General features: G+C 44.3%; 1 protein-coding gene and 4 non-coding genes across 5 annotated transcripts; all 5 read left to right on the plus strand.

The window, feature by feature from the left end:
- Positions 1-593: 593 nt before the first annotated feature.
- On the plus strand, positions 594-5310 carry eif4a2 (eukaryotic translation initiation factor 4A2). Its single transcript, XM_086272209.1, has 11 exons — positions 594-712; positions 1567-1624; positions 1727-1859; positions 2104-2243; positions 2624-2792; positions 2870-2979; positions 3289-3432; positions 3792-3929; positions 4020-4109; positions 4357-4436; positions 4512-5310. Exons 1-11 carry the CDS (start codon positions 684-686, stop codon positions 4654-4656), a joined length of 1236 nt encoding a protein of 411 aa, XP_086128335.1. The 5' UTR covers positions 594-683; the 3' UTR covers positions 4657-5310.
- On the plus strand, positions 1907-1981 carry LOC147308733 (small nucleolar RNA SNORD2). Its single transcript, XR_015126268.1, has one exon. It is a non-coding gene; the product is annotated as a small nucleolar RNA SNORD2 (small nucleolar RNA).
- On the plus strand, positions 2458-2532 carry LOC147308734 (small nucleolar RNA SNORD2). The gene has a single exon (XR_015126267.1). It is a non-coding gene; the product is annotated as a small nucleolar RNA SNORD2 (small nucleolar RNA).
- On the plus strand, positions 3017-3197 carry LOC147308735 (small nucleolar RNA SNORA81). Its single transcript, XR_015126293.1, has one exon. It is a non-coding gene; the product is annotated as a small nucleolar RNA SNORA81 (small nucleolar RNA).
- LOC147308736 (small nucleolar RNA SNORA81) lies at positions 3484-3667 on the plus strand. Its single transcript, XR_015126292.1, has one exon. It is a non-coding gene; the product is annotated as a small nucleolar RNA SNORA81 (small nucleolar RNA).
- Positions 5311-12483: the final 7173 nt, after the last annotated feature.

A 12483-nucleotide genomic window follows, 5' to 3' on the forward strand; every position in this document is an offset into this window, starting at 1 on the left:
ACTTTCCCCAAAGCAGTTATTGTTATGACAAGTTTGCCTGTCCAATCAGCTTTCCTTACAATATGCAAGATACCACTTCTATATCTGTCACTCCACATATGGAAGTGACTGTGTACTTTAATTGTTTAAACCTGCCTCAAACACTACACATAACTGATAAATATGGAACAGCAAGTGTGTCAAAGACACAGAAACTGCAGCATTGTCCCTTTTTAAACTCTATGCCAATTAAAAGTTATTTAATAATCACACTTGGACAGCAAAGCCTCGGTTAGCTCTGCCTGTGTGGTAGTAAACTTCATTTTATTTCTTGAACCCCGCTTGCATGGGCCTCATGCAAACCTTCTCTCCAAAAATGTTGCACAACACTTGTCAGAGCGAGTTTTGACCTATCAGAGACACGGTAGCGAGCCCGAGCACCCACTATTACTGCAATATCCTTCCGCCGAGGAATATAGTCTGGAACAATTTTAACATTTTATTGTTTATCTAAAGACATATTTGAACACAACAAGTAGTGTGTTAAATAAAATGTGATTCAAACATTAAGTCAGTCAACTAATATTTTATTGTCAGCCAAATTGGGCACTGAGTTTGTCGGTGAAAATAGTCCGGCTCCATAAATGCAGTTGTATTCTCGAGCAGCGATCTTTCCACTCGCATGCTGAAGTTGGGAACGGATCATGTCTAGCGATTCTGCTGATTACAACAGGTAAGAGAATACGTTTGGGCGAGTTTTTTTTTTTTAAAACGACGCTGAATATTTATCTGCGTCTAACCTCGAGAAAGTGGTTTGCAGTTAGTGTTATGCAAAATTAGTTATTAAATAGCTAACTAGGCCCCAACCGCTGGGGCTAACTGTTAGCTATGTGACGCTAGCTGCTCCGTTACACACCGTAGTTCCAAACTGCTTTTAAAAGCATTCTGCTTTAAATGTTTAATATTTGGCCACGTCATACTCAAAGTATACCAGGACTTTGTAGTGATTAGTAGAACCCTTTGTTTACTATTGTAGCTGGGGATTATCCAAATTGAGAGTCGTCGGTCCAGGCTGTATGTAGGCCTCAGAAGAAGCCACCGTTGGCAGTACAGGCCCAACTGTCCGACATATTGGCTAACGGTGAGCGAAGCGGAGCTCCATGTTGAGGTACATCCAAAGTGTACAGATGTAATTTTAATCTTGAGTTACCGGGGACCACAGTGGGTATAAGGAGCCAGCCTCAAATCTTTGGAGGTTACGTAAGCGGCCATTTTATGAGGGACTAGCAGTGGAGCCCGGCTCGTGCAATTTGACACGTGCGCTCAGTGAACCTCCAGACTGTGGAACTAGATCGCTGGGGCGTAACCCAGGCTACGATTGACTATCTCACTACATATCTAACATAATTTCTGTGTTTTAGTTTCTCACCCTGAGCGCGAAATAGGCGGTCTTATTGTTGGAGATGAGTGAGCAGCAGGCCTTCACATTAAATGACGCCTGGAAGAAACGACCGCTGTAGCATGCGTTCAGTTTATTTTTAAGGTCACATTTTATGTAAAAATTGAAGAGTGTTTCATTTCCAACAGCTCAAGAGATAGAGACCATGGGGGACCAGATGGAATGGAGCCTGATGGTGTCATCGAGGTAAGTAGTATGGCGAAATACAAGCACTGGCACTATATTTTTGGCTGTAACTGGATCATTGAAGTACTAATTCACCCATGTACTGTCTTTCCCAAAATTCAGAGCAACTGGAATGAGATTACAGACAACTTTGATGATATGAACCTGAAGGAGACTCTTCTCAGGGGCATATACGCATATGGTTTTGAAAAACCATCTGCCATTCAACAGAGGGCCATCATCCCTTGCATCAAAGGTACAGACACTTTTCTTTTTAAACTCAGAATAGGATTGTAGATGTTTGAGTGAAATGATGGTCTACCATCTTTCGGGACTTACCCAAAACATGGGGATAACTTTGTTTCATGCTGATCACTCAGTACTGTAAAATGATTAGTTAATGAGTCAAATCTTGCAAAGGATGATTTTGTTGTTTAGCCTGTTTCTGTTTTGAGAAACAAATATATGTACTTAAAATAATTTTTTCCCCTTACTGTCAGGCTATGATGTCATTGCTCAGGCCCAGTCTGGAACTGGCAAGACAGCCACATTTGCCATCTCTATCTTGCAGCAGTTGGATATTGAGCAGAAGGAGACTCAGGCTCTGGTTTTGGCTCCGACTAGAGAGCTGGCTCAGCAGGTATGCTGTTCCTGAGGTCACCATAAACCTCAGCAGTACCTCAGACCTAAGCAGCGTACTGAGGACACTAATTCAGATCCTAAGGTACAATCTTTTAAAGATTTGTTCAAATTCCAAAAGATTTGACGAGTATCTTCTTAAGCTAATGTAGTCTCTGTCCGTGGCTACATTGGTCTGAAAGGTGAAATGCTTTCGAATTTTTCTGTGAAAAACTGAGTGATGTGATGGCATACCATCTTTCGGGACTGACTCTTGAAATGGAGAGTTTCTTTTACTCTACTGATCACTTTAAACAGTTTTTCTGCAGTTTGCGAGTCTTGTCTGGCTCTCTGTGCCACATTATCTTAAACAAGTTCTTCTGTCCCATCTCCCCTTCTTAGATCCAGAAGGTAATTCTGGCTTTGGGTGACTACATGGGGGCAACCTGCCATGCCTGCATTGGAGGGACCAATCTCCGTAGTGAAATACAGAAGCTCCAGGCCGAGGCCCCTCACATAGTGGTGGGCACACCTGGACGTGTGTACGACATGCTGAACAGGAAGCACCTGTGTAAGTATTACAGGTCCTGCTTACTGGAAGCTCGGATTGGTGATATGTTTGCTAACAAACATGACATTTCTCTGCAGCTCCAAAATGGATCAAGATGTTTGTTCTGGATGAAGCCGATGAGATGTTGAGTCGCGGCTTCAAGGATCAGATCTATGAGATCTTCCAGAAACTGAGCACAAACATTCAAGTAAGAAACCAACGCACACCAGAGAACAAATAAGATGCCCTTCTGCATCAACAGAGGTCTGCTATAATTGTGTGATCCAGATTTTCTGTTTCATGCAATGATGATAGCAGATTTTTTACGTGGAAGCAGATTATTGTGCACTTGACTGAAAATGAGATGTGGTCGAACCTCTTTCTTAATGTTCTTTGGCTGCAATCTCAAGGTCAAGTGCCACAATTGGCATTGTCTTTTAATACGCTTGTAACAAATTTTATGTTGATTTTTTTTTTTTTGGGGGGGGTGGTGTAACATGTAGTGCTGCTTCTTCAGGTGGTCCTGCTCTCAGCCACAATGCCAGCAGATGTGTTGGAGGTAACTAAGAAGTTCATGCGAGATCCCGTTCGCATCTTGGTGAAGAAAGAAGAGCTTACCCTTGAGGGTATCAAGCAGTTCTACATTAATGTGGAGCGAGAGGTTGGTAAGATTTCTGCTGATAATCTTGTACCACTGTGAATGTTTTAATTTCCCTTCTCTCTAAAGCACCCTGCTGAAACTGCAGGAGCCAAGCCTCACAGGCTTAGCTCATGTGGCCGTGTAAGCATGGGTACACCAGAGAAGGAGATCAAAGGCATGGTATTGGAAATGAGGCTAGGAGGGACCTCTTTCTTAATGTCCAGTTTCCTTTGTCTCGAAATCCTGTGTTACACAATAGCTGCTCCTCATTTAACATGGAAGTGGGGTAGATGTTAAACTACAGGATTCTGCTGTGACTTCATGTTGATGTTTTTCAGTTAACAGTGCTTTACATCTCATAACCTCGTGTTTGTTTCCAGGAGTGGAAGTTGGACACTCTCTGTGATCTGTATGAGACTCTGACAATCACACAGGCTGTGATCTTCCTCAACACCAGGAGAAAAGTCGACTGGTTGACTGAAAAGATGCATGCTAGAGACTTCACCGTCTCTGCTCTGGTATGACACGTCCTCTCCCTGCTTGAATCTTATGTTGGTGCAAGCAAATGCTTTTGCTCATCAGTATTAATCTATATTTTCCATTTGCAGCACGGTGACATGGACCAGAAGGAGCGTGATGTGATTATGAGGGAGTTTAGGTCTGGCTCAAGCAGAGTGTTGATCACTACTGATCTTCTGGTAAGTGTGATCAACACTCATGATCATCTGTGACGTTACAACCCAAAATGTTTTTAATCCTGCAAAAGTCCTGAAATGACCAAGCAGTCGAAACTTTTGGGAGATTAGGGCTCGTTCTCCACAATGGGTTCTTTTAACGTAGGAATCTGTTACTTATTCGCGAGCAACATTAATAATATGCAGTCTTCATCAGTCTGTCTGTTAAGGAGTTAAATTGAACATGTCTTTTTCTCCCCTCCCACACCAGGCTCGTGGAATTGATGTACAGCAGGTTTCCCTGGTCATTAACTATGACCTTCCCACAAACCGTGAGAACTACATTCATAGGTGAGTTGAGTTTCTTTGGAAGAATGTGCTCTGTTGTTGCCTCTGAGTCTAACATGGTCCAATTTTCCTCCACAGAATTGGTCGCGGTGGCCGTTTTGGCAGAAAAGGAGTTGCTATCAACTTTGTGACTGAGGAGGACAAGAGGATTCTTCGTGACATTGAGACGTTTTACAATACAACCGTGGAGGAGATGCCTATGAATGTGGCCGACCTGATTTGAGCCCTGAGATTTTTCTTTTTGTTTTAAACGCAGTGATAGCGATTGTCCACTTGCATTGTGCTTATTATTCGAGGGGGAAAAAAAACTTCTCAATGCTAAACCTTCGATCAGAATTTTGGTATGTGTTAAAAGCGAGGTGACTTCTTTGGTGGTCCCTCTTGGACAGTTGTAGATTCTGACCTTGACAGTTGATTGGTTGGAGCTGCAAAGCCATGGGGTCTATAAGCATTAAGGTTCTTATCAGGTATTTCTTTCCATGTTCACTTAAGATGCGTGTATTCGATGTTCTCCACCATTTAGTAACTTACTTGTGGACTAAAAGGTATAAGTGCTGTATAAAGTCTGCAAATTATGTTATGCTAACATATGTGCGATGTATCGTGGGCCTGCTTAATAGAGGCTTTTGTCATGTTATACTGTAGGATTCACTTGCTTTTTGTTTATCTTCGTGAATGTGTTTAATTTAAATGTACCATATATTTTTTTTTTTTTATCCCACTTGCTATATATCAGAATCCCTCACTGGTTGGCTATATTTTGCTGACGTGGTTTTACCCTTACCAGAGTATATTGCCCGTTCCCCTCCTTGACTACTTTTCAGATTTCCTCCTCTTGGATTATATGAATGTCTTAATAAACTTAAGTTAACTTAGAGCAACTTTTGTTTTGGTGTCTGGCTTTATACTGTTTTTTTTTTTTAAATAACAGGATTTTTTTGAACTGGTTTAAGTGCTGCAACTGACATTCATAGACATGAAGAGATGCATAGTGGTGCGAGTGCTTGCAGTAGAGCTTATGTAACAATTCCACCTAGTGGTATCCCTGCAGCAAGATGAGCTCAACGTTAGCAGCATAGTACTCGTGTTTTAAACTTAAAATTAGTGAACAAATTGAAATCTATGAGACTCTAGATCAGGGGTGTCAAACTTCAGTCCTTGAGGTCCAGTGTGCTGAAACAGCTGATTAACAATAGTAGGTCATTAGCAAGACTATAGAACTAGACTGCATGCTGAGGTGGCAACCCCTAACCCTGCTCGAGTAAATGTAAGTGTTTGGAGAATTGTACTTCAAAAAGTACTTTTATTGCACCAGTACAGTAATATATGCCTGTTTACACACAATTTTATTATGTGAATGTTATTTATTTGAACTGTCATACACAGGATGTAACAAGTGATCAGAACATGGTATATTATTTAATCTTTAAAAAAATGTTTGGGGCGTTCCTATGTACCACTAGAGGGAGCCCACGTACCACCAGTGGTACACGTATCACACTTTGGCTGTGTCCCAATTAAGAGACTGAACGCTTGAAGTACGCGCACTACGCATACTACGTACGGTGCGTACTATAAGTACGAGAAGTGCGGAAGTGAAAGGCTTGTGAAATGGGCAGTGTTGGGAAGGTTACTTTTAAAATGTATTCCATTACAGAATACATGCCCCAAAATGTATTCTGTAACGTATTCCGTTACGTTACTCAATGACAGTAACGTATTCTGAATACTTTGGAATACTTAATATATTATCATGCTTTTTACAACAACGTGAATGTACGATTGCTGTGTGATTCATTACTATTACTGAAGGTCCGCGACTCCGAACTGTAGTAAAGGGACCTCTGACTAATGCTGGGCTTACACTGTGCGATATTTGGCCCATTTTGAGCCGATTTTTGAGTCGTGCGACCGTTTTGGCGATCGGCCCGATTTTGGCCTTCATCGTGCGTCGTGCATCGTGTAGTATACGTGGGGTAACGAGAAGAGATTAACACCTCACGACGAGCTCCCGATCATCAATCGCTTGGTCGTGAGGATTTCAAACCTCACGACCGTCGTGAGGGTGTCACCGCAGTTTGTCACACTGCGCACGCGCAAACACAAATGTCAGCGAAAAAGACGGCGCAGCATGGCAGTGCAGCGTGTGATCTGGACACAAGCGATGGAGGCACAACTTGTAGAACTTTGGAAAGCTCATCCGAGCCTTTTCGATGTGGCCTCACAAAATTATCACGACCACAAAAACCTTGAAAATAGTTGGATCTACACTGCTGCTCAATCACAGCTGGCTGATCAGTGTTTTTCATTAGCAATTTAGCAAAGTTGATGGTGGTGGTGGCGTGTCTGTGTGAGTGAAAGACAGAGAGGGAGAGCGAGCGACAGAATTTCTGTCATAACCTTCATGTTATGGACGCACAGTGTGAGCACTCAGGTCGCATCAGAGCATCGGGTCGTATAGTGTGAGACCCTGCATCGTGACCTATGAACTTCTAACCCCTGCGAGTCAATCGTACAGTTTGAGCAGGAGCTGAATCGCGCGACTGAAAAAATCGCACAGTGTAAGCCCAGCATAATACGGCGGGGTCCCTGTCGGCTCGTAGCCGAAAAATAGCTTTAATAGCTTTGTTGTGTGGGTCAACTCTGCTTGCCAGAGACAGAGAGAGGCATTGAAAGACTGCTCCAACGGAACTTATTGTTTTCGGAGGAAAACACGAACACGGTGTACAGTCGAGTCTTAATAGCTTACTTACAACTGGGCTCATCAGGCTCTCTTCTTGGCTGCAGTGGTTATTATTATATTTACATGCTTCCAGCTCCCGTTTTTGCTCGATGACAACTCGTACCTTTCCACTCCCCTTTTTCTCCCTCCTCGCGCTCACAGACCCATAACGTGTATGGCAGTCCATTCTCCCTGCAACACGGACTACACTGCCCATGATGCTACATTCTTTAGAGCTATGCTTGTAGCATTCAGCCTGTTAGCTTAGCACCACAGTCGCAGAGAGAGAGAGCGTCGCCCTGTAACCATGGCAACCGTAACGCTGCCGCCTGGAACAACAGAACGTAGCTGTCAAACAAAACCCAAACAGTCCTGACCCGCGACAAAATGAAACAGGAAAGTACCGCAGTGTAATCCATTTATTTCAACAAAGTAACTGTATTCTGAATACCACCTTTTTAAACGGTAACTGTAACGGAATACAGTTACTCATATTTTGTATTTTAAATACGTAACGGCGGTACATGTATTCCGTTACTCCCCAACACTGGAAATGGGACGGTATACGCTTCGTCGCGCTGTTCAGGTTGCCTAGCAACCATGATGCTAACCGCGAGACACGTTACATACAGCTTTGTTTGACAGAAATGAAGGAGAAAAATGTTTTGTTGGTCATTCATTTTTGTCATGACATCACTTTAGTTGAGTATCTGAGGCTGAGACCACGGGACTGTAAAACATGCTTGTTGGGCTTCATTTCTGTGCTGAACAGTCATTTAAGATTAGTCAGTAAATAACAATTAGTTCATGTTGTTAATGTTGTTCATCTCACTGTGGCAATGTAAATATGATATGGCCAATATTATAGTATTGTCAGATTATTATATATATATATATATATATATATATATATATATATATATATATATATATATATATATATACATTATATCTATCGATCGATCGATCGATCGATCGATAGATAGATACCGGGTGGCACGGTGGTTAGCACTGTTGCCGCACAGCAAGAAGGTCCTGAGTTCAATTCCAACATCAGGCCGGGGGCTTTCTGTGTGGAGTTTGCATGTTCTCCCCGTGTTTGCGTGGGTTCCCTCCGGGTACTCCGGCTTCCTCCCACCGTCCAAAGACATGCAGCTTGAGGGGATAGGTTAATTGGAAAATCCAAATTGCCATTGTGTGAATGTGCGAGTGAATGTGAGTGCGAATGGTTGTCTGTCCCTGTGCGTTGGCCCTATGACAGACTGACGACCTGTCCAGGGTGTACCCCGCCTCTCGCCCTATGACAGCTGGGATAGGCTGCAGCTCCAGGCTCCAGCAAGTTACAAGTACGGATTTTGAGGGTCAAAATCCGTACTTGTAACTTGCAGGTTTTTTTTTTTCTAAGTCCACACACAAATCTTTTTTACGCACACACAAATCTTTTTTACAAGTACAAAATATTTATGACCACATTTTGAGCCCATAGAAATCGACAGCGCATTTGGATGCATTTGAAGCACACTTCGAATTGGGACAGCCGTCGTCGCGTGGCGGTGACGTAACCGCACTTAAAATGCGTACTTCAAGCGTGCTGTCTCTTAATTGGGACACAGCCTTTGAGAACTTAAAAGTGTTGAAATGAACTCCAAATACAGGGAAACTATTCCATTTAAATCTACGTCAGATTCTGGTTTTTTTTAATGCTGCATTGTAGATATGTAACAACTTGTGTTGTTTTTTAGTTTTTAAGTGTTTATATTTGTCCACACTCTACCAGGAGAACTTCAAGACATGTTGAGGAGCTAATTTAGCCATTTAAATCAGCTGTGTTGGATCAAGGACACATCTAAAACCTGCAGGACACCGGCTCTCGAGGCCTGGAGTTCCCTACCCCTGCCCTAAACAGTTAATGCAATATGATTGTTAAACCCCTTCAATTAAAGCTTTTACTTATTTCTTTTGCAATGAAAGTCTGTACTTCAGTCAGCTTACGAGCGGACAGTTTATATGAAAGCTGACATAATCACGCCCCATATAAGATAATGAGAGATCAACTCATTCAAATTAGGTCACCAGGAAACATCCCGGTGCTCTTAGGTCACCAGGAAACATCCTGATAGAAAGTCCACTTATAAAAGCGTTCACTGGAAGCTTATTTCCATAGCGTTCCATTGTAGTCCTTTTATTTATAAATTTACACAGGAACATTAGTGTTAGAGTTATCTCTGGGATGCTGGGATGATAGCTCCCTCAGGACTTAAACTCCGGTCAGAGAGTGGGGCACAGAGAGTGATGTCCGGATATACTTTAATGGAAGTTAATAGCAGCTCAACAGTACAGCAGTAGGCATACTTAACGAATGTGGGAGGGGTGGACAGACGTGTGGTTCTGAATAACAAGAAACAAGGAGAAACAATTTTCACATATAAATATAACACTCGTCACTTCCCAACATCATGCCAATATAATGATCTGTAACCCAAATAATCAGCTGAATGCTCCGACATAAGAAAGTCCCACAATCCCATTTAAACAGGCAGGAAACAAGAATATCTATATATCTCAGACAACAGAAAAGACCTAATGCCCCCAAATTAGGAAAGGTCAGCAATTACATGGTCTTCAGTGCCCTCTTGTGGCTAAATAACACAACCGCGGTACACAGATCCAACCCGCAACAAATGCTACGGTGGTAAGTCACATGCCTCTACCACTCTCGATAAATCTCCTAGCATAAACCCCCTGTAATCAATGTCAAAGTACAACCCGTGCTATAAGTGGAAATAGACTCGTAGAACTGGAGGGATTTTGACTCACATTTGCACAGGAACGCACACGGCTGGAGATCGCTATTCCCCCACACTCATGGAGAAAAAACATGGCTAGTGCTCCTCGGACTCGTGATACGGCAGGAGCGTCGTAAAAGCATGTGACGTCATCACCGCAGCAAACAGTAAGAACAAAGTGGAACTTATCGGCAGAAATTAACACTGCACTTATAGCGATGCGATTGAAATATAAGGAGACTTTCGGACACAGCCGCCCCCAAATTTAAGTGATAAATTTGCTCTTCAACCGAAAGTCTAAGCATCATTGGGTTTACAGGCCTCATCATCCTCCCAGGCTGAGAGTCTGACTAATCTGGCAACTGGTCGAAGATATGTCTGTCCCTTGATTGTCACCTCAGCCGCTCTCACCCGACCGTCTGGCCCTGGACAGGCCTTGACCACCTTTCCGATGGGCCACTGCGCTCGCGGTAGTTGTGAGTCAACCACCATAACCACTTGTCCCATGGTCAAGTTGTCAGTTTCCCCCTGCCATCTTTGTCTCCTCTGAAGATCCGGCAGATGGTGACGCAGGAAGTTGGACCAAAAATGGTCCGCCAGAATCTGACTATGGCGCCATCGCCGTCTTCCCAGCATCTCACTCGAAGCATAAATCACCTGGGGGAGTGATGCATCTCGTCGCCCCATTAGCAATAAGTTGGGTGTGACTGGATCCGGATCCGCTACATCCGAAGAGACATACCCAAGAGGCTTTGCATTAATGATCCCTTCCACTTCGATCAGCACAGTTTGCAAAACTGCCTCTGTCACCGTATGGCCTGCCAACACCACTTGAAGAGCTGTCTTCACAGACCTTATCTCCCGTTCCCAAGTACCTCCAAAATGGGGGGAACCTGTTGGATTGAACCGGAACTCAATCCTCTGCTCCGCCAGCTGCTCTTTAATGGGGGCTTCAAGAGCTGAGAAACTAGACCGCAGTTCGGTCTCTCCTCCCCTGAAGTTGGTACCACAGTCAGATAGGATCTCATATGGCTTGCCCCGGCGTGCAATAAACCGACGCAGAGCCATGAGAAAGGCATCGGTATCTATGCTGTCCAACAGGTCAAGATGCACACAGCTCGTAGTCATGCATTTGAATATGATACCCCAGCGCTTTTCAGTGCGCCGTCCCACTTTGATGTTGTAAGGGCCAAAGCAGTCGACCCCAGTGGACCAAAAGGGTGGTTTGTATAGGCGCAGCCTCGCGGGGGGTAGATCTGCCATCCGAGGAATATCAGGACTGGCTCGCCACCTTCGACACTCACCACAGCTGTGCTGGTGCCGCTTGATTGCCTCCCTACCTCGGAGAATCCAATATTTCCTCCTCATCTCCCCGAACACTCGTTCTGGCCCAGGGTGCAACAGCTGCTCATCGTATTGCCTGATCAGTAGTTTAGTCACCGGATGCTGCGGATCAAGGACTATGGGGTGCATGGCATCCAAGTCCAGACCTTCTGCTCTTCTGAGTCTTCCCCCAACTCTTATCAGTCCAATAGCCGGATCATACTCTGGAGCAAGTGTTAGCAGGCGACTCTGCTTAAGAATTGCCTTACCAGCAACCAGGGTCTGTAATTCCTCGGGGAAGCTATCATTTTGAGCTTGTTTCAGGAGATGCAGCTCAGCAGCTGATACATCTGTAGCAGTCATGACATGGTTTTCGTGATCAGCAGCCTCCCCATGAAGGATCCGATGGGTAGCCTTAACCGCTTCACTCCATTTGCCAAAATTGGAAATTGGCACCATTTGCTGTGGACTGCATGTGGTGGTGGTTCCACAGAATGCTGTTCCTCTCAGCTCCCCATCGTCTTCTTGACCTTCACCTTCATGGAGAGTTGGCCAGGTATCAGGGTTCGTTAAAAGGAAAGGTGGGCCCTGAGTCCAACGGTTTGGTTGACCCAGCTCGAGAAGGCTTTTCCCTCGCGTGAGGTCATCAGCCGGATTGTCCTTGGTGTTGACATACCTCCAACTTGACACCTCGGTAAGATCTTGTATTTCGGCAATCCTGGTACCAACAAAGACCTTATAGCGGCATGAATCAGATTGGATCCAGGTCAAAACGGTTGTTGAGTCGCTCCATAGGGTAATGTCACTGGGTTGAAATGCCAGCTCGGTCTCCAGTACTCTAGCCAGTTGGGCTCCGGCAAGAGCTGCACATAACTCCAAACGTGGCATAGAAATCTGTTTCCGGGGGCTTACTCTTGACCTCGCCATCATGAATGCCACGTGGACGTCGCCTTGGGAGTCCTGTGTTCGCAGATAGGCTACTGCTCCATAGGCTCTTTCGGAGGCATCACAAAATATGTGAGCCCCTCTATCCGGTCTCCCGACGTCGGCTCTTGGTGAGACATAGCATCTTGGTAGTTCCACCTGTGGCAAGTTCACTAGTTCCTTCTCCCACTGTGTCCATCTGTCTAGTAAGGCCGTAGGATGGATTTGTTCATCCCATCCAACTCCTGCCTTCCAAAGATCCTGAATTAGAACCTTTGCTCGAGTTGAGAAGGGT

Source organism: Aulonocara sp. 'chitande type north' Nkhata Bay, linkage group LG18 (assembly GCF_057382095.1).
Source record: "Aulonocara sp. 'chitande type north' Nkhata Bay isolate Kocher_YH1m ecotype deep benthic linkage group LG18, A_spYH_male_GT1.1, whole genome shotgun sequence".
Taxonomy (NCBI): Eukaryota; Metazoa; Chordata; class Actinopteri; order Cichliformes; family Cichlidae; genus Aulonocara; species Aulonocara sp. 'chitande type north' Nkhata Bay.